Source organism: Biomphalaria glabrata, chromosome 12, assembly GCF_947242115.1.
Source record: "Biomphalaria glabrata chromosome 12, xgBioGlab47.1, whole genome shotgun sequence".
Lineage (NCBI taxonomy): Eukaryota > Metazoa > Mollusca > Gastropoda > Planorbidae > Biomphalaria > Biomphalaria glabrata.
Window position 1 is genome coordinate 9732772 of NC_074722.1, and position 17766 is coordinate 9750537.

The window sequence follows — 17766 nt, forward strand, 5'->3', positions numbered from 1 at the left end:
TACGTTCATGCTGTACACAATATTTTGCTGATCAAAAAAAAAAAAAACTATTGTCGGGGAGGCTTACAACACACTTGTAGCTTTCTGATATTTTTTTTAATGACAATTTTCTGGTCAACGCTATACGTGAGTGTCCACGGCGTGGCCGCTAGGGTGCCCGGGAGTCTCCAACCTCTTCCAATACTGTCTCCCACACAGCCACCCAAGAGATTTGACCAGAACGCACTCAGCAAGGTATTGTACTAGTGTCTCCTTTCTCGGAACGCTATTTAAAAAAATAAAATAAAATAGTGACAATAGTATGCCACTAAAGAAAACTACCACAAAAAAAAAAAAATCAATGGTTTCGTAGTTGCGAACAAGCAACACATTTACAGTTTCACGCAATTTGTTTTGCTGAAAAATTCCAACCTTAGTTGATGTCCTCTGTTTATTTATTCATAGTCTGTGTTCATTGGTAGATCCTTGTTTTTTAAACATAGTCTTTCCTCGATAACCAAAATATCGAGGGAACGTAATTCTGAGAGATTTCAGTTTATATGTTAAGCTTTTTATCCTCCAAGAAATGTATCTTTATATTAGTTTGGTCCAAAGAGTGGAAATGTATGTACATTTATTCCTTACAAATCATAACCGTTCGTGGCTTTCTCGGCATCAGATATCTCAGCTTTTAAAATGTTTCATTTCAACCCAAGAGAGACAACGCGACCAATACTAAGTAATTTCTCCACACAAGTTGTTCCCCTTGACTCAAGACGTTTACCTGAATCCGGCCGGTACTTTGTCCACCAAGGTAATGTTAGCTCTAACCATTCAAGTGACTTGAGAGGGAGATAATGAAGTCCTAGTAATTGCCCGTGCTCGCATTGTGTAGAGACAGAAATATGTTGTGAAGTAGTTAAATAACAACATACACGTTATACACGCAATCTCTCATCAAACCAAGGTATTCAGGAACAAAGAGAGCATATCTTCATATAGAAACATTTCATATTTACTCCATAGCAATACAAAGATGTTTATTGAAAAAAGTCCAGTCCATGTATTTGAAGCTGGTAAGTGAAGTGGCCTAACTAGTAAGTACACTGTCTTAGAAGTAGACCAAATGGTTTCAAACTCAAGTAGCTCTCTAACACAATTCAAGTCTCACCCCCCATCCAGTAAGTAGAAAAAAGAGTAGCACTTCACGTCTCATGTCAGCTAGTGTACAACAGTCCGACATTCAAAGTTTAATTTCCAACAATAAGTTGTTGTCAGTGTTATGCCGAGTAAGTAGCCACACGTCCTGGCTTTATGAGCACAAAAGTCTGGGACCACAAAGGAAACATCAAGTCTACGGTGCTGGTCCAATTGTCTGTTAACAATCTGCAGTTCTGAATAATAAAGATATAAAACTAAAAAACAAAACTCGTCTTTTGTTCCACAACCGTGTACTTACAAGACCCAACATACCAACTAATCCCTGTGTTTAAGACATGTCACTCCTTCACAAAGAAAAATCTGGGACAACTTGAAATTATGGGATTATGAGTTTAGAAAGAAAAAAGTGTCAGTAAAAATGATATACTTAGTTATATCAATCTAACTGTATCATTATTCACATTCTTCTCCAATTCTTGATAATTACTACTAAATAGGAACAAGACAAGATTTATTCGATGTTTAAATGTACCTAGGGAGGCACAGTGGCTGAGCGGTAAAGTGTTGGCTTCCGAACTGGGTGTCCAGGGGCTCAAATCCTGGTGATTTTCAACTGCTGGATCTTTGGGACCTCTGAGTCCACCAAGCTCTAATGGGTACCTGACATTAGTTGGGGAAAGTTAAGACGAATGGTCAATGTGCTGGCCACATGACACCCTCGTTAACCGTGGGCCACAGAAACACCATCTGCCCTGTAGATCGCAAAGTCTGAAAGGGGAATTTGACTCTAATGTACCTTGTACAACCTTTGTCAAACTAGACATTGAATTAGTTTCAGGCTATCAGGTACATTGACAGTTGTTTGTTTTTTTTTGCTAATCATGTAAACTAAATAAGTGCTTCAAGTATTCAATAATCATGGAGAAGGCTTACCATGTTACCATTTAAAGAAAATATGGACATTCTATAGAATCCCAAGGCTATGTTTATAGTAGTCTCAGACTAACAATAAATGTTAATACCGGTATAACAAATATATTGCGATTAAACAAAAGGTTTATGGATTTTGCAAATAAATCATTTGTACAACAGTAGGGGTTAAAGATGTGGTTGAGCATCCTCTTTAACTGTTGACCAAAAGAACCGATGAATTTATGACCTTAAAAAGGAGGGGGGGGGGTTAATGTATATTGTTACACTTTTTTAAAATATATATATTTCACTTTAACTGTTGACAAGAAGAACAGATGAATTTATGGTGTGGTTTAATGTATATTGTTACACATTTTAAAAATGTATCTATTTCAATTCTATATACCTATGTGTGTATTTCAGCAAATCTAGGAAGTAGGTCAACTGTATCCAGCAGCAATACTTGCCCAGGTCATGCTCCATATGTTTACTGCTCTATATAAGTACACTACAATAAGGACATAGTTGAGATGTTAAGGATATATGAGCAGACAATGGCAGGTAGACACACACACATAAATGGTCCCAATGATTCAGCCCTTACAATAACAAGTTAACTAGAACACCATTAAACAAGCGAGACTGCAGTGTATTGTGTGGACCGAAGAAAACGTTTTATCAATTAGATCTAGACAACTTTGACATACAGGGCTTAGACTAAATGTTTGATCAGATTGACATTATATTACTTATGAAGCTGTATTCCAAGATTTCTTTCTCTAAATACTACACGTGTAAAACATGACTCACAAACAGATAAGCTGCAGGCAATCATCTTGAAACTTGTATAGAACAACAAAAATACATTTCACCTCAATCTTGATCAGCCCAAATTTCAACTATCCTGACTGCATTCTATAGAAAACAAACTTAAAACCAGAAAACATATAAATAACCAGTAAGAGGGTTTCTGATATTTTTTAGGCTTCAGCAAATCAAAGCAGCAAGGCATCCCATTATCCTTTTGAGAAATTTCTCTCTGCAGACAGGAGTGGTCCGGCAGCTCTTCACCCCTAGTCCAGTCTGAAGGTTACACAGTGTATGTGACCATTACTGGGTTGGCTCACACCCCATGTAATGTGATGGACCCACTGTCTCCTACTATTAAATGGCAGAATGCCGCATAACTTAGGGGAATTTCTCCATATTCCTATGTGACTGCCTTTTTATTGGAAGAACCACCACTCCAGCACCTGCTTCTAATGGAGATCCCATTGTGGAATGGTGTGGCAGCTTTTTTGGACTGGGGTACCACATCTTTTTAAAAATATTTTGATATTTGAAAGACAGAATCGTTGGCCATCTTCAATGATGAGATAAGAACCTGAACATTAGTTGGAAAAATGTCACCCACATATCAGCTCCCCCCTCTTTACAAAAGTGTCAGAAATACAGACTGGAATAAGCAGTTTACAGGGTCTGCCAGTATGTAATATTATGAGCTTCAAACTGCTCAAGGTTTGCTGGATATGAACAATACAGAGTATATAAACTTGCTTTGGCAGATTATAGAGGGCATGTAAAAATTAGTGACTCAAGTCAGGATGAGAAGTTTTAAGAATATTCATTTAAAAAAATGTAACTATGAAGATTTGACAAGTTCACACTTATGGAGGTTGCAGTACACTGTACTGGTATACAAACTATGGTCCAAGAAATAATAATTATTTAAAAAAAAAAGTTGGGATATAAAAACAAGAAAAATAATATAAAAATTTTTAATAAATTTTGTTTTTAAAATCTTATATAAGGGAAAGAGCTGCACATTTACATCAACATTATCTCAATGCTGTAAGATTTATTTTCCTTTGCCTTTTTGTATACCAAACAAAATTAATTAATTACCCCTAATTGATTAATTAATTGGTTAGCTTTTATTTTATTCATGCTTTATTAGGACCAATGAATAGTTGTGCAGCAAAGTTTCAACTTGATCTGAAAATGGGAGTAATAAAGTGTACCAAAATTTGTACCAGACAGACAGATGGAGGGAGTTGATATAGTGTAAAAAGTCAAGCAAAAGGACTGCCAGTGTGGTACTAGAGAACATGTTGGGGATCAAATTTCAACGTTGTCATACACGTCTCCCAAGAAAAAAACCTCTTCAGCCCTAGACATTCCAGATTTATTAACCCACCTTTAGGTCCTTGCTAAATACTTTTTTTATGAAAAAAAGCTCCAACCAAAATAAGATTATTTAATAAAAAAGAGATTAGTGGAATTAGATTAAGCTTTCCTTCCAACTTTTACATAGAGTCATATTATTACATCAAGAAAAATGTTTTAAAAACATTTGTTACTGCATAATATTACTCAAATTTGATTTTGAAGGCATACCCAAGGATTTAACCCAATATAAATATTTTAAGGTTTAACTCATGTTCACTTTTATGACACAAGCATAATAGGATATTTCAGGTACACACACATAAATACACCACTGAAGCATGTGTGTACATTGTGTGGAAAGTCAATGCCTACTATTGATATTTAACTCACCAATTGTTTATAGCGTAGACTTCCAGTCCTTTTCAAAGTTCCACTTTTAGCAGCATCCTCCTGAATGTCAGTAGTGGTGCCATCCTTGTTGGGCCTGACACTCAGTTCTATAAGCTCTGGGATGGGCTGGACTTTCAAGGTCAGTGTGTCTGGAGATTTCTTTATAATTTCCACAATGTCCTCCCTGGAGAGACTCTCAATGTTCTCCCCATTCACCTGCCAAAAGGACAAAATTTTATACATTTTCACAAACAGTTGAGGCAATATTTTAAAGTTTAAATAGAATAACAAATTCACAGCAATTAAAAGTGCTTAGCTTTCAAAATGAGGGGTCTCAGATTTGAGGTGAGGGTTAGGGTCAGGAATTTTGGAATGCCCCTGAGTCTAACCAATTCTAATGGGTATCTGACATTAATACATTAATTGGAGAAAGTGGCTGCCTGGCCATGTGCTATGCGCAATGGACTGTTGTCTCAATAGTCCCAGGCTCAAATCTTGTCCCCCCCCCTCCAGCGTGCCCTGTAGCAAGTTTGGACAAGGATGTAATAATCTTCCACTCTGAAAGAAAGTTAGAAACGTAAAATAAAACAAAAATAGGGGCAATTAGTTTTTGTGCTGACCATCTAACACTCTCATCTGTCCCATGGACAGCAAGGTTTTAGGTACTTTACTTACTATTTTACATGTACTCAAGACAACTTCATTTTAAAGGTTTGTCAAAAACTGAAAAAAAATCATACAACATACCTCTACAAGACGATCCCCTGGTAACAGGCCTGTGGGATTATTAAATTGACCACTGCCTGGTTCAGCAAAGGTGACAACACGGGGCGGTCCACCCCCATGTTCTGGTATCAAACCTTTCCGCAAGCTGAAACCAAAACCGCCTGTCTGGAGCCTGTGGACCACAATTTCCCTGATCCGAGGTGCCCTAGCAGGACTGATAGGAGGTAGTTTGAGCTTGGAGGAATAAGGTTCTGCTTTCACAACTTCCTCTTCTTCCTTGTATTCTTCAGTTGGTTCTGGAACACTTCTCTGTGATGCGAGGGGTGCTGTAGTAGTTTTGGCAGCTGTCTGAGCTGTGAATAAATCTTCATTACGCTTGGTGTTTTCCTGAAGCAGCTTGGAGTCATCAAGGTCTGAGTGCTGGAATGATGATGATTCAGCTTTACTTTTCAGTATTCCCTTGGGTTTTGGGAGAACAGCAGGCGGTGGGTTTTTCGATGCCACAGCCGCTGTTGGTGGTGCAGGCATCTGATGCCGTGGCAGGGGTTGGGGTCTTGTCAGTGGTTTTGCTTCTTTTGTGGGACTTGACCTGTTGGAAGAGGTTCCATCTCCACTGCTTTCACTTTCTGTGGGGCTGGGGTGGTCCTGGTTTTCTCCAGACTTTCTCAGAGACCTTTTCTTGTCTCTGTCGCTAAACCTACGCAACACGCCTCTCTTCATTTCCTCTATCCTTGACATTTCCTCTGGAGTCATGTTCTGCCGCTCCTTCTTTTCTTTCTCTTTCTTCTCAAGCTTTTCATCCTTTTCTTTCTTTTTTTTTTCCAACTTCTCCTCTTTTTTCTTGTCTTTATCCTTATCCTTTTTCATAAAATTAAACATGATTGATAGTGCGAACGGTGATAAATACTATCAAAATGGCAGATGGTCTAGGTCACATGAGCACTGAAAAGAGAAATAAATAATACATAAGACAATTATAACAATGCATTATTTATTAAGTAATTATCATAAGGCATTTTCGCTCAGCAGGAAGTAATATTAAACTGAATATCTAACATATTCACAACATCACCCCCCCCCCCCCCAGCTTTAAAAAAAAAAAGATGTGAATGACATCTAACACTTTTGTGGGGTTTGCACAAGACCTCTCATCAAAGAAGTAGACATAGTAAAACCAGCTAAGACAACCAATAGCCTCCCCTCCCCTCCCCCACACACACATGGAGCAAGTCGCAATGACTCACACAGGTTTCTGGGCTTTAGTTTTTTTTATGGTGAGTGATTCAAGTCTATTTATAGATATAAACACCCAAGCCAGAGCCATATGTCAGACACTGGAAAGAAGGTGAGCAGTTTGAAGAGACAGGGAGATAGAAAAGATAGAGAGGGGAGATGACTTGTCTCATCAAACTTTCATCTTCATGAGTCTTGTATCATTATAAATAGAAACCCAACCTTATCTATATGTTTCATGTTCACCACTTCTGTTAACAACAAATAATGTGTAAATGAGAAGTTGCAAAGGGAAATAATCGTCTACTCCAACATAAAATGCAACAGATCATACATAATTAATTAATGCATTAATTTCCTATAAAGAAAAATATATTTGAAACATAACCTTGCTATCCATATTTTTTAAACTCAGAAATGTGATGCTATGATAAAGCGACATGATGCTACTTGTTAAAAACAAAAATATTTATTAATTAAAATATGGAAGTTCTGTATGAAGAAATTTGAATATATTTATAAATATTTTTACCGGAATGAAAAATTTAATTAAGGAGATTGACAAGCGATGGCTCCTGACACTAATTCACAATTTACGCATTAACTATGTTTCTTGAAAATATTGAGCAAATGCAAAGATTTTCTTTTTTTTCAGCTAGCTTGGTTTCAACACATTATTTATAATATTCATGAAAATAGAATGAATTATTGAAGTGCTCAAACAACAATCCAAACAACAGAAATAGAAAAAATGTTAGAAAGTCAAAAAGTCCACAGAGTCTGGAAGCACATGAGGCACCCTGATCATGCTACTCTGTGGTGAAGGCTCCCCAGGCCTGAACATGCTATTATAACACAGTGCATTTGTTGCAATGTTCAGATCAAACTATTCAGGGTGCACCCACTACTGGAAGGAATAGGAAACAGTGTCTTAGATTCTTTTCGACTGCACCAGACTTCATCCATTTCGATAGGTCTAGAAAGCCACAAGCTCTTGACCTGTATGGTGAAATATGTGTAATACACACAACAGCTGGGTCTCTGTTCAGGGTTTTTTGCAAGAGACTTGAGCCTCTCATGACCACTTAAATGGAGTTTGATGACTGGGGGAGGGGGGGGTGGTGAAATTTAAAAAGGAGAGATTTATTTATTGAGAAAATAAACAGAAACCCTGATAAAATATCTAACAAAACTAATTGCTTGTTTCACCACTCTATCAATATTTCCATACATGATCATTTTTTTTCTAAAACTTAAGATACACCTGTTACAAAATATATTCCCTAATATGCTCTGTTAAACCACTGCAGTTTATAACCTAATGGGAACAGAATATAAGCCCATAACCAGCTGTTTTTAATACCCTACCTAGCTGCATGCTTCACTGTGCACCATTTGCAACTAGACAAGACAAAATAATCATACTTTAGCTATAGAATTAGAAGACACACTCAATCTTGTGATCCTATCTCACCTTCCGCCCCTGCTCCTTGTTATACCTGCTGTGGTAGGAAGATCCCTGTCACAATGTAAATAATTAAAGCAAGTGTTCTTCTCCTCAAGAAAGATATGCAACTGATAATACAGTCTGTGGGCTTCAGTACAAACAACAATGTTATGAAACAAACTCTAATGTCCTCTTAACTCATTGTGTGCCTGTGTGCTCTGAGCAACACATTGTACACTGTGCTATGCCTGTGTGTGACATTTAGATGTTGTACACTAATACCAGTGCTAATTGTTCATGTGATACGCACAGCTTTCATTCATTAGTCGTTTCACACCTGCACAACATACACCAACATTTAAGGAACAAATATTTCTCAATTCAGTACATTATAACTCCCTAAGAAGAGGGCCACTTCTTCCACAGAAGTTTGAGACCAAGATAATAGGCTGAGTTAATAGGACAGTACCACCGCCACCACCCCATCCCACCTGAAAGCCCTAACTCATTCAAATTTTCCATTGTTAAAATTGAGCAGATTTAGCAGCATGTTATCCACATCTTCACATCTTAACCATCTTCCAATAGTCTTTCACTAATGTGCATCTCAATGTTATGTGACATCTCCATTTCCTTACTGGGCAAAGGTTGAGTTGTCAAATTTGAGACTTAATGACCTGTGTAAGACTATATAGTTTAATGGGTACCTGACATGTTGCTGATCATAATAATATTAACAGCCAAGGGAATGAGATTGTTATAATTGACTAGCAATTTTTTTTGTGATGGTCAAACAATAAAACCTAGGGTTATAGGTTTTTTTTTTTTTTTTTTTTGGGGGGGGGGGGGGGGGGGGTTTGTTCTAACAATTGCCTAAGCAATTTCAGGATTTTTTTTTTGTTTTCAACTATACTGATGGAAGTGTTTTCTGTTGCCAATGATCTTATTTGCAGCATTTCAGATCAATTTCTCACAACTCTTTTTTTGTTTGTTTATATTATATTACCAAACCAAGCAGAGGTGTTGAGATTCTCGTTACAAGGCTCATTACCTTGCATGAAAAATTTAATAGTTTACACAATACTCTTTCATTTGTTCTTTTAATCTAGTCGATAAAGTGAGCCCAGTCCCCATAATATATATTAACATACACATTTTCTATAACAACAGTAAATTGATTAGGAGACAATAATGCCTGAGTGATAAACAATAGTACTGGGTTTTAATTCAGGGGAATTCTTGACTTTTTTTTTTTAGGAATAAAGACAATCATCTATCACCAACTAAACCAGAAAAACTGTATATAACACACAAAGTATTTTACTTGCTCGTTAAGGGTACCTTTTAATATGAGCTTCCTTCAACACCGCCAGAACAGGGTTATATGCTGAAACGTGCAAGTAAATTCGTGTACCCAACTCTAATGGGTACCTGACTTTAGTTAGGAAAAGTAAAGGTGGTTGGTCATTGTACTGGCCTTATGACACCCTGCTTGTTAACCACTGGCCAAAGAAACAGATAACCTTAACATCATCTGCCCTATAGATTGCAAGGTCTGAAAGGGGAACTTTATTTTAAAAGTACTTAGTATTTAATATAAGAATATCTACATTTCATATATTACTAAGCTTAATGTGATGTCACACCTAGCAGACCTAAAGAGAACAGTGAAAATACTTTTGTCTAGAACTTTTTTAAAACAGGTTATCCAAATCTATTATCATAATCTTTCTTAAGACCCAACAGTGATCTCCTCAACTATCTTTTATCATTAAGATAATAAGTGACCTTTAACCTCAGCTTATCACAAAGTAAACTTTTCAACATGATCACTCATTTACAAATTTTACTTTCAAAATCACTATGAAACCCAATCACTATGAAACTATGCAGGTGGTTAAAATAATTGTGAAATGAATGTAAAGACCGAGCCATACACAAACAAAGCTCTATACACAGAATCAGGAAATCATGTAATTTTTTTTTTGTATTGTGTCGATGCTATTGTGTAATGTTATTGTTTAGAAGAGAGTCACATGACATTTCTGCAATTCAAACATGAGATTTTCACATTCACATTTAAAAGAGAAGAGACTGTTAAGCTGGAATATGTTTCATCCAAAGAGGGAAAAAAAAAAAGCAAGGACCAACAACTCCAGCTCATTCAGTTCAAAACTTTGCTCTCAGAAATAGCTCTCTGAAGATAGTGGAAGGCAAGGGCTAAAAACAATATTTGATTTGCAACAACACTGTGCAGAGGACCGGGTATTTTTTTTTGTCTTTTTGAAAACAAGTTATTCCAAGAAGCATTTTGATGAAACAATGTCATTTAGTGTTGTAATTTACTATAAAAGTTATAAACCCTTATCGTCCAAACAAAAAGACTATAATATGATGATAGACTAAAGCTATGAAATAAAAATTTGTTCTATATTTATTGAACTGTACCAAATGATTGCACCAATGCAGCATGAGGAGGTGAAAGAATAAAAGGTGAACAAAGTAAGAAATTGTAAATATTTAAAAAAAGAAAAACTTTTAATTTACCGTCTTTGTGCACCTTAAAAGCCTTAGTAAATTTGTTAGCGATGCTAAATAGCCCTAAATGGTAGAGAGATAAACTCTAAATAGAGAAGGCATTATAGTTGCTCTTATAAGATAGCTAGAGTTTACCTTTGTCTAATTGGATCTGAGGATAAATGGCATAAACCACTTAATAACCTATCAAGGGGGCTCAAGTTTTAAATCCTAATTTAGAAAAGGAATTTTAAATTGAGATTCAAACTGAGTAATAATTACAATATATATTTGGAAACCTTCTCCTAGATATCTCCCCCACTCATAAGATTGGGCCAGAGCAAACAGAGCAAGCTTATAGCATAAAAGAGGAGATGTACAAGTTTCAATCTAAATAAAAAATGGTAAAAGATTTTTACTAAGTAAGCTCAACATACTATAGTTAACTCAAATAGTCCCTAACAGATTAAAGGACATTTGGAGGTAAATTTAAAAAAGAAAATTACAAAGATAACATCAAATAAAAAGAAAGAATTGTTATTTAAAACTGATATAAAAGAATGTTTCTATTGAGAGTTTTGTTCTGCATGGAGGGGGGGGGGGGGAATTGATGTATGGGTAGCATTGTTCTGACCACAGCTTATTCCCAAGCATTCAATCTCATCATCCATGAGATGATCCATAGTTGCTTCCTGACTGATGGAGGCCATATATATTATAAATGTATATATTGTATTTGTATGTATGTATGCTTTATTTAAATATAGTATATATATAAGTAATTTACAATCAGTGTAAGGGTATTCATATAAGTAATTTACAATTAGTGTTAGGGTATTTATATAAGTAATTTACAATTAGTGTTAGGGTATTTATATAAGTAATTTACAATTAGTGTTAGGGTATTTATATAAGTAATTTACAATTAGTGTTAGGGTATTTATATAAGTAATTTACAATTAGTGTTAGGGTATTTATATAAGTAATTTACAATTAGTGTTAGGGTATTTATATAAGTAATTTACAATTAGTGTTAGGGTATTTATATAAGTAATTTACAATTAGTGTTAGGGTATTTATATAAGTAATTTTATTTATTTATTAGGTTAGCATTTATAGCATAAAAGTATACAAGTAATGACATAGGGCAACTTTAAAGAATTAATTGTAAGTGCATTTTCATTACATTCAAAATTTTAAAGGAATAGTCTATATTCACTCATTGACCATTGAAGGATCTTAGGTATCACATTTAAAGGCTGCATCAAAAATTAAGAGATTAGAGACAGGGTTACTACAGCGACTGGACCCCACGATGACCTGCTAACTATTGTAAAAAAAAAACAGAAACTAAAGCTTTATGGCCATATTACAAGATCTTTGGGGCTTGCAAAGACCTTGCTTCAGGGAACAGTACCAGGAAAAAAAAAGAAGAGGCAGACAGAGATAGGGATAGGAAGACAACATAAAAGAATGGACGGGCCAGCCATTGAAAGAGGTTCTATCCAAAGCAAATGACAGAGAGTAATGGAGAAAGATGGTCAACAAATCTTGAATGAATAATTACATACTAATTGTAATTGTAGGCATATTCTTGATTATTAGAACTAGGCTAGTGGCATTCTAGCTAGATTTTAAATCTAAGTTCTAACTCTCTAACAAATCTAAGACTTCTAACGAAAGAGTCTCAGACTTATGCATTATAGTAAATGTTTATTCTAGAGTACATTTGATTAGATCTAGAATTACTAGATCTACTAATCTAGAATCTTGTCTACAGACTACTAGATTATTAGGTCTAGAATAGTTTCTAGATTTACTGTCAGTGGTGTTACTAGGTGAACTCAAGTGTCGACATAATATAATATTAATAATATTATACATTGTCTAAAAGAGATGTGTACAACTTCCAATTTAAATAAAAAATGGTAAAAGATTTTTACTAAGTAAGCTCAACATACTTTAGAGACTAGTGACTATTATATTATATATATACTACTATGGTCTTTATGTCTGTCTATATAGGGTACTATAATAAGCGTACACTGTAGTATAGTAGTTGCCTATATCAGTATTAGTATATGATTATGAAGATCTATCATCTAGTGACTAGTGACATCTGTGAATCTAGTCTAGGTCGACTAGGTAGATGATTAAGAATTAAGATTTATGACCAGATTAATAAGTTGAAGAGTCTAACTATAATTAATAACTCTAAGAATTTATTGAGTTATTTTATTATTAAAATTTAAAAAAAAATGAAAGATAGTCACTAGTGATGAGATGGATCTACTTACTAACTTAGACTTAGAGACTAGAGTCTTACTCTTAGTTATTTAATTATAATATTTTAAATATTATTAGTTTAGTCAAATTTAGTCTTATTCTTATTCGACTCTTATAATAAAAAAAAAGGGAAGTGTATTAAAATAATGACGAGGAAGTTAATATTTATTCTTTTTCACTATATCAGTATATGGCATTAACATCTAATTTTTCTACTTCCTTACGGGTCGAAAATAACAGTTTTTAGAATCTATCTATAATGATACTGATAGTTATCTTTGGCCTGTGGCTGTATGAAGCCGAAGCCGAAACTGACCTTTCCGGAAGTAACCACTTTCATTAATCATTTTTCTTTCGAAGACTGAAATACAGATATCTAGATCTAGATCTAGATGGTAGTTCACAACTAGATATAATTTAATATTAAGATATAAAGTCACAGATACCTGACATATACAATGAAAAATGAAAGCACTAACCTAGCCTTCATAAATCATTGCCATGAAAACAAAGGTGCCATCGCACTTTCACTTTAATAAAAGTCCAAGAGAGATGGCGGAAGTACACAACCCTAGATCTATATAACAACACTCTTCTGTTTTAAAAACAATTACAGCACTTAGCCTAATAAATAGTAATGACCTATTAAAATACGAAAAGTAATCTCATTTTATACATTATATCATTAATATAATAGACCTTTTCATATTCACGTTTAATCGCAAACCCTCGATTATAATAATATTTTTCTCTTTAAAAAATAGGTTACAAGAACACGCAGCGCCTATCGGTCTAATTTTAAGTAAAATACAAAGTGTTAGTGTATGCTACTTCAAACCTCCTTTTAAAAATTAATCTAGTTAGGTTCATAAGAAGACCTTTTGACTATTGATTCATTATTGGACACATAATCGATATTGTGGCTATTAATGTGAAAATATTAGACATTTATAACGCGCACCTAGATCTCTTTAATATTAATTTTGTGATCATTATATCAGTATAACTATATTCTACAATTATATCTAGAAGTCTAAGGGCAATGTCTTCGATTCTGAAGATTAAGGATGAGTGCATTGTTTCACATGACCACGCAAAACCAGTTGCAACATGTTTATGCCGTTACCAGTATGGGTGAAATAGCATATGAGTTGATCTTTATAGATCTTACGGTGGTCACATCAGTTACCACGTTCTCCTATAAGCTCGCCAAAGATCGCCTTTGGCATGCGGTCGTCTCCCTTGCGGGATAAGTGTCCGACCCAGCGCAGCTGTCGAATGGTAATTAGTGCTTCTATACTGTCCATACCGGCCTCCAGCAGAACATAGTTATTTGTAAAGTAGTCTTACCAGAGTGTGCCCATTAGCGTATGGAGCGAAGGCACCTTTGATGAGCCAGTCAAAAGTGTGGTGAAAACCTCATTGATCTTTGTTGTTAGGTTTCATTTTGAGGCGACCACAAGTGCTGCTGGACTTTGCGAGACGGTTGTCTATTTCTTTTGTCAGTGACGCAGCGTTGGACAGTGTGCTGCCCTGGTAGGTCAAGTGGTCAACAAGATTAAGGAGATGGCCATTTACATTGATTTTGGTGACTTCTGGAGCTTGACCTTCGTTTTTTTTTAAGTTGATGAATAGACCAAACGAGGCAGCAGCCTCAGCAAATTCATGGATGCAAGTTGCAGCTCCTGTTCGCTGTGGGGCGCAATCGTCTGCATAGAGCAGCTCAGTAGCTATCATCTCTTTAATTTTTATACGGTAGAGCAATCGCAGTATGTTAAATATGCTGCCGTCGGTGCGGAACCTGATGTAGATGCCCTCATGCAGGTATCGCCACATTTTATTTAGCATTGCCCCAAAGAACATAGCAAAGAGTGATGGGGAACGCACACAGTCCTGATTCACACCGTTCTCTATAGAGGTGTGAGCTGAAAGGTAACCATTGTATCTGATTTGACCTTTTGGACCCTCATGCAGTTGCTTCAGATATATACGCTATATTCTATTTGTCAGACCCAAGATGAAATGGGTGTAAAGAGAATTGCTTTTTTTATAGGAGGTAAATTCACTTTCCCGCCGACTTACAAAACCGCCCATTAGGCCTTTTAACATGAGGCGTAGGACGTAATCATCTTGTTTTTTTGAAGTAACGTCTGTATTATATATGATAAGAAGATAAACTATAAGGAGAGTCCATAGTATGTACTCTGGCTAGTACAGTCCCATATTTCGCTATCTTTAATTCACCAGTTTCTCTCATTAAAAATTGGTTGCTAGTAGTGTCTTTAGACGTGTAATATGTATGCAGCGTTTAAACAAATCCGGTATTTATTTGGTAGCTTTTTTTTTTTGGCTTAATTTTTGTGGTCTTATAGCCTATTGTGTTTTTGATAGCTTTCAAAAGTGTGGGGTTTTGTTTTCTTTTGTTGTCTATTGCATTTTATTCCTCTCATTGCCCTGTTAGTCACTGTGATGGGCAATTTACCTAGTTGACTTATTCTACATTTTTTAGAAATTTAAAAGCACAAGTGCGCAGCGTGGTGTGAATGTCCGCCTGGGTTTTCTTTGTCTTCTTCGCCTGTCCTCTACCAGGGGGTTTCCTCTGGGCCTCAAATGTGTGCCCAACGGCCATCGCCATAGCTCTCCAACTGTCTCTTTCTGCCCGCTAGCTACTTTCCTCTATGCCAATGAGGGCAAAATGGCTCCCGAGTTGAGCAGCAAAGTTTATCAACACACAAAAAACAACACCAGGATAAAATTGATTTCTTTATTTTCAATTTGTGTTTGTTTTTTCTCTCCAACATTCTGTAAGTAGGGCTCTACACAGTCTATGGACCAGAGTATCACAAATAAACAAGTAGTCATTGCAACCATTTTAAATTATATATTAATTGTATAGATTACATTTCTTAATTATAAGTCATCAATTATTAACTACATTTAAAAAATTCAAATAACATTTTTTAAGGCATTCAATTCATTATAATAATGTTAAGCCAGTTATTTCTTAGATCAGGGGCATGCTGGCTGAATGGTAAATTGCTTGGCTTCAAATCAGAGGGGGGGGGGTCTCAAGTTTGAATCTTATCTTATATAATACAGACGTTACTTCAAAAAAAGAAGATGATTACTTCCTACACGTCATGCATTTAGTCATGCATATTAACCAATGACTTAAATTCTGCCAAGTCACTGGTTTTCCTGGCTAGCTCAGGCAAACCATTCTATGTTCTAATAGCACTAGGGAAGAAGGAGTATTTGTACACATTTGTCCTAGCATATGAAGACTGGGATTTTAAATTTCAGGATTTTTAGGGTGCCCGTGAATCCACCAAAATCTCATGGGTATGTGGAATATGTTTAGACAGTAAAGGGGTTGGTTATTGTGCTAGCAACATGACACCATTGTTAACCACCACCTTTACATCATCTGCCCCCATAGACCTCTGTGCCGCCATTTTAGTTCTTGGTAATAAGTGAATGAGAGTTATCACTTGTAATAATTTTTGACATGCAAAAATGAACTAAAAATATTTTCTTCAAGTCTTTTCAAAATCATTGACAGAAAGTCGACTTATGTCAATATGTTTAGACTTTTGAAAATACTGAAACAAAAAAGATACTGACAATAATGAAACAGTCTATAGAACAACATGTATTTATGTCTGAATGTACTTTGATCTAGTTGTTCTAGCATCTAGTTAAAAAAGATGCATATGGAAGGAAACACACCCCTTCATCTAATCTAATCCTTGTTTCGCAATAATATGTTAAAAATAATAATAAAGTTAAATATCCAGGTTTCAGAAGGGGAAAGATAACAGGGAAACTAAAGAGTGGCATAAGATTTGGTATAATAAAGCTCTTGCAACTCTACATACATAAAAGGCTAGTGGTCAAGCAAATTTACACTATAAATATTATTTAAAATGGTCATTTTACACTAAATATATTTATTTACAATTGTAATTTGGCCATCAATTATAAGATTCTGTACAACAACCAAAAGACACTGAAGTGAATTTGAGTTAACATTGAAACCAGTGGAGTGCAATCAAAGAATGTCAATGTTGATAGTGTAATCTGCATTTATAGAAAGAATGATTGCTAGAAATAAGGTCTTGTATTGAGTCTAAGAAATACAGAACAATTCATACTTGTTCATTATTATGAAGAACCAGCTCACATCTACTTAGGTAGCAACTTTCTTTCCTTATACCTTAAATCAAGGTCTTTCATTCCCTATATTTCTATTTAAATTGAACTATTTTTAGAGCATGATTATAATCAAAAGACAAAGAACAACAACTTTCTGATGTTAAATGCGCATCTGAAATGAAAACAAAAAATGCTGCAGCAAAAATTAAACATGAAGTATAATATACAAAAGCATATTAATATAATGCAAAAGTTTTTTATAGACAAGAAATATTAAATACTATAAAATATCACTTCCCACACAGATCCATGACATCATAATTCGGACATTTATGGAATCACTGAACAACAACAAAAAAATTGTCTGTTTCATGTTATGCAAGTAAACATGTTACACAGTGGCTACAAATTTGCTTTCTTTGCTTTGGCATACTGCATCTTGGCAATGGTTCTCAAATGTACTTCATCTGGTCCATCAGCAAGTCTCAATGTTCTGGCAGTGGCGAAGGAGTGAGCTAGAGGCAGGGTGTGGTCTAATCCTGCTCCACCATGAGCCTGGGTTTAAACAAAGTAATGATTGTGTGTTAGCATGTTTAAATACACAATATATATTTACATTCATTCACTTTGTATCAAATGCATCAATGAGTAAACCTTTACAAACTCACTGATTTGATGCCAGAGAAGATCATACTATGTTTCCTTCTCTCTTACACTACTTACCTATAGGATGGAAACTTCTACAATTTGTCAATGCTATCTGACTTTAAGTACCTCAAGTGAAGAGTTAT

General features: G+C 35.3%; 2 protein-coding genes across 7 annotated transcripts in view; both read right to left on the reverse strand.

The window, feature by feature from the left end:
• Window positions 1–13458, reverse strand: part of LOC106070298 (unconventional myosin-XVIIIa-like) — an 86900-nt gene extending 73442 nt beyond the window's left edge. The window contains exons 1-4 of one of the 5 annotated variants that reach the window (XM_056005198.1): window positions 13300–13395; window positions 13137–13181; window positions 5359–6279; window positions 4612–4827 (exon numbers count right to left, since the gene is read on the reverse strand). In XM_056005198.1, the coding sequence (XP_055861173.1) occupies window positions 4612–4827; window positions 5359–6216 (1074 nt within the window). In that variant the 5' untranslated portion in view covers window positions 6217–6279; window positions 13137–13181; window positions 13300–13395. The other 4 variants (XM_056005196.1, XM_056005195.1, XM_056005199.1 and 1 more) reach the window with 4 other exon arrangements.
• Window positions 13459–15570: 2112 nt separating this feature from the next.
• The window catches only part of LOC106070268 (acyl-CoA dehydrogenase family member 10-like), a 28874-nt gene continuing 26678 nt past the window's right edge, over window positions 15571–17766 (reverse strand). Inside the window, exon 21 of one of the 2 annotated variants that reach the window (XM_056005937.1) lies at window positions 15571–17530. In XM_056005937.1, the coding sequence (XP_055861912.1) occupies window positions 17378–17530 (153 nt within the window). In that variant the 3' untranslated portion in view covers window positions 15571–17377. The remainder of the gene's footprint in view (window positions 17531–17766) is intronic. The other variant, XM_056005936.1, reaches the window with a different exon arrangement.